We start from the raw sequence: 595 nt of genomic DNA, 5'->3' as shown, positions 1-595 counted from the left end.
CAACAACCGCGATCCGCTCTTGACCCGTCACAGCTGCATGGAGAACACTCAAGGTGCACGTTACTAAAAGCAAAACAACGATGCCAACGGACGGCGAGCTCCCGCGCACGAAGTAACTTCTATTCTCCTCCTCTCTCTCTAAGAGAAGATTTGTTCTCCGTCGCTCTCAACCGCAGCTTCCATTCGAACCGAGAAGAGACGCGTTGTCGTTGCCGCCTCCCCAGAGGAGCGGCAGCACCGTGCCATGTCGTCCACTCCAGTCGTACGAAGCTAGTGCACGCTTCCGCTGGGCTTCCTTGCCACACCACTACAGCCTTCTACAGGCATAACAGTCACACGCTCTCCTCCGCACGTTGCCGTTCTTCTCGAGCTGCAGCCTCACGCGCTCTCCGCGCGGCAACCGGACGGAGTTGTGTAATGATTCTTGGCGTCCGGAGACTACGCGAAGTCGACTTCGGCGTCCCGAAGGGGTGATCCCTCTGCTGGGTGTGGGCTGATAGTCTCCCATAGTCCGTTGACCGGACGTAGACCTCGTCCACCTCGAACCAATACCTTCGGCGAAGAACCTAAGATGCTGACGTAGCCTCCTCGGCGG

General features: G+C 58.2%; 1 protein-coding gene across 1 annotated transcript; it reads right to left on the bottom strand.

Moving 5' to 3' along the window:
- Nucleotides 1-12: 12 nt before the first annotated feature.
- Nucleotides 13-540, bottom strand: CSUI_004647 (uncharacterized protein). Its single transcript, XM_068064832.1, has one exon. The coding sequence runs from the start codon at nt 506-508 to the stop codon at nt 308-310; it is 201 nt and encodes a 66-aa protein (XP_067923187.1). The 5' UTR covers nt 509-540; the 3' UTR covers nt 13-307.
- Nucleotides 541-595: the final 55 nt, after the last annotated feature.

The sequence above is a fragment of the Cystoisospora suis genome (assembly GCF_002600585.1).
Source record: "Cystoisospora suis strain Wien I chromosome Unknown contig_2202, whole genome shotgun sequence".
NCBI lineage: Eukaryota > Apicomplexa > Conoidasida > Eucoccidiorida > Sarcocystidae > Cystoisospora > Cystoisospora suis.
This window is presented reverse-complemented; position numbering and strand designations above follow the sequence as displayed.

Coding starts and splice junctions, on each gene's coding strand:
- CSUI_004647 (XM_068064832.1), bottom strand. CDS start 508: ATGGGAGACTATCAGCCCACACCCAGCAGAGGGATCACCCCTTCGGGA.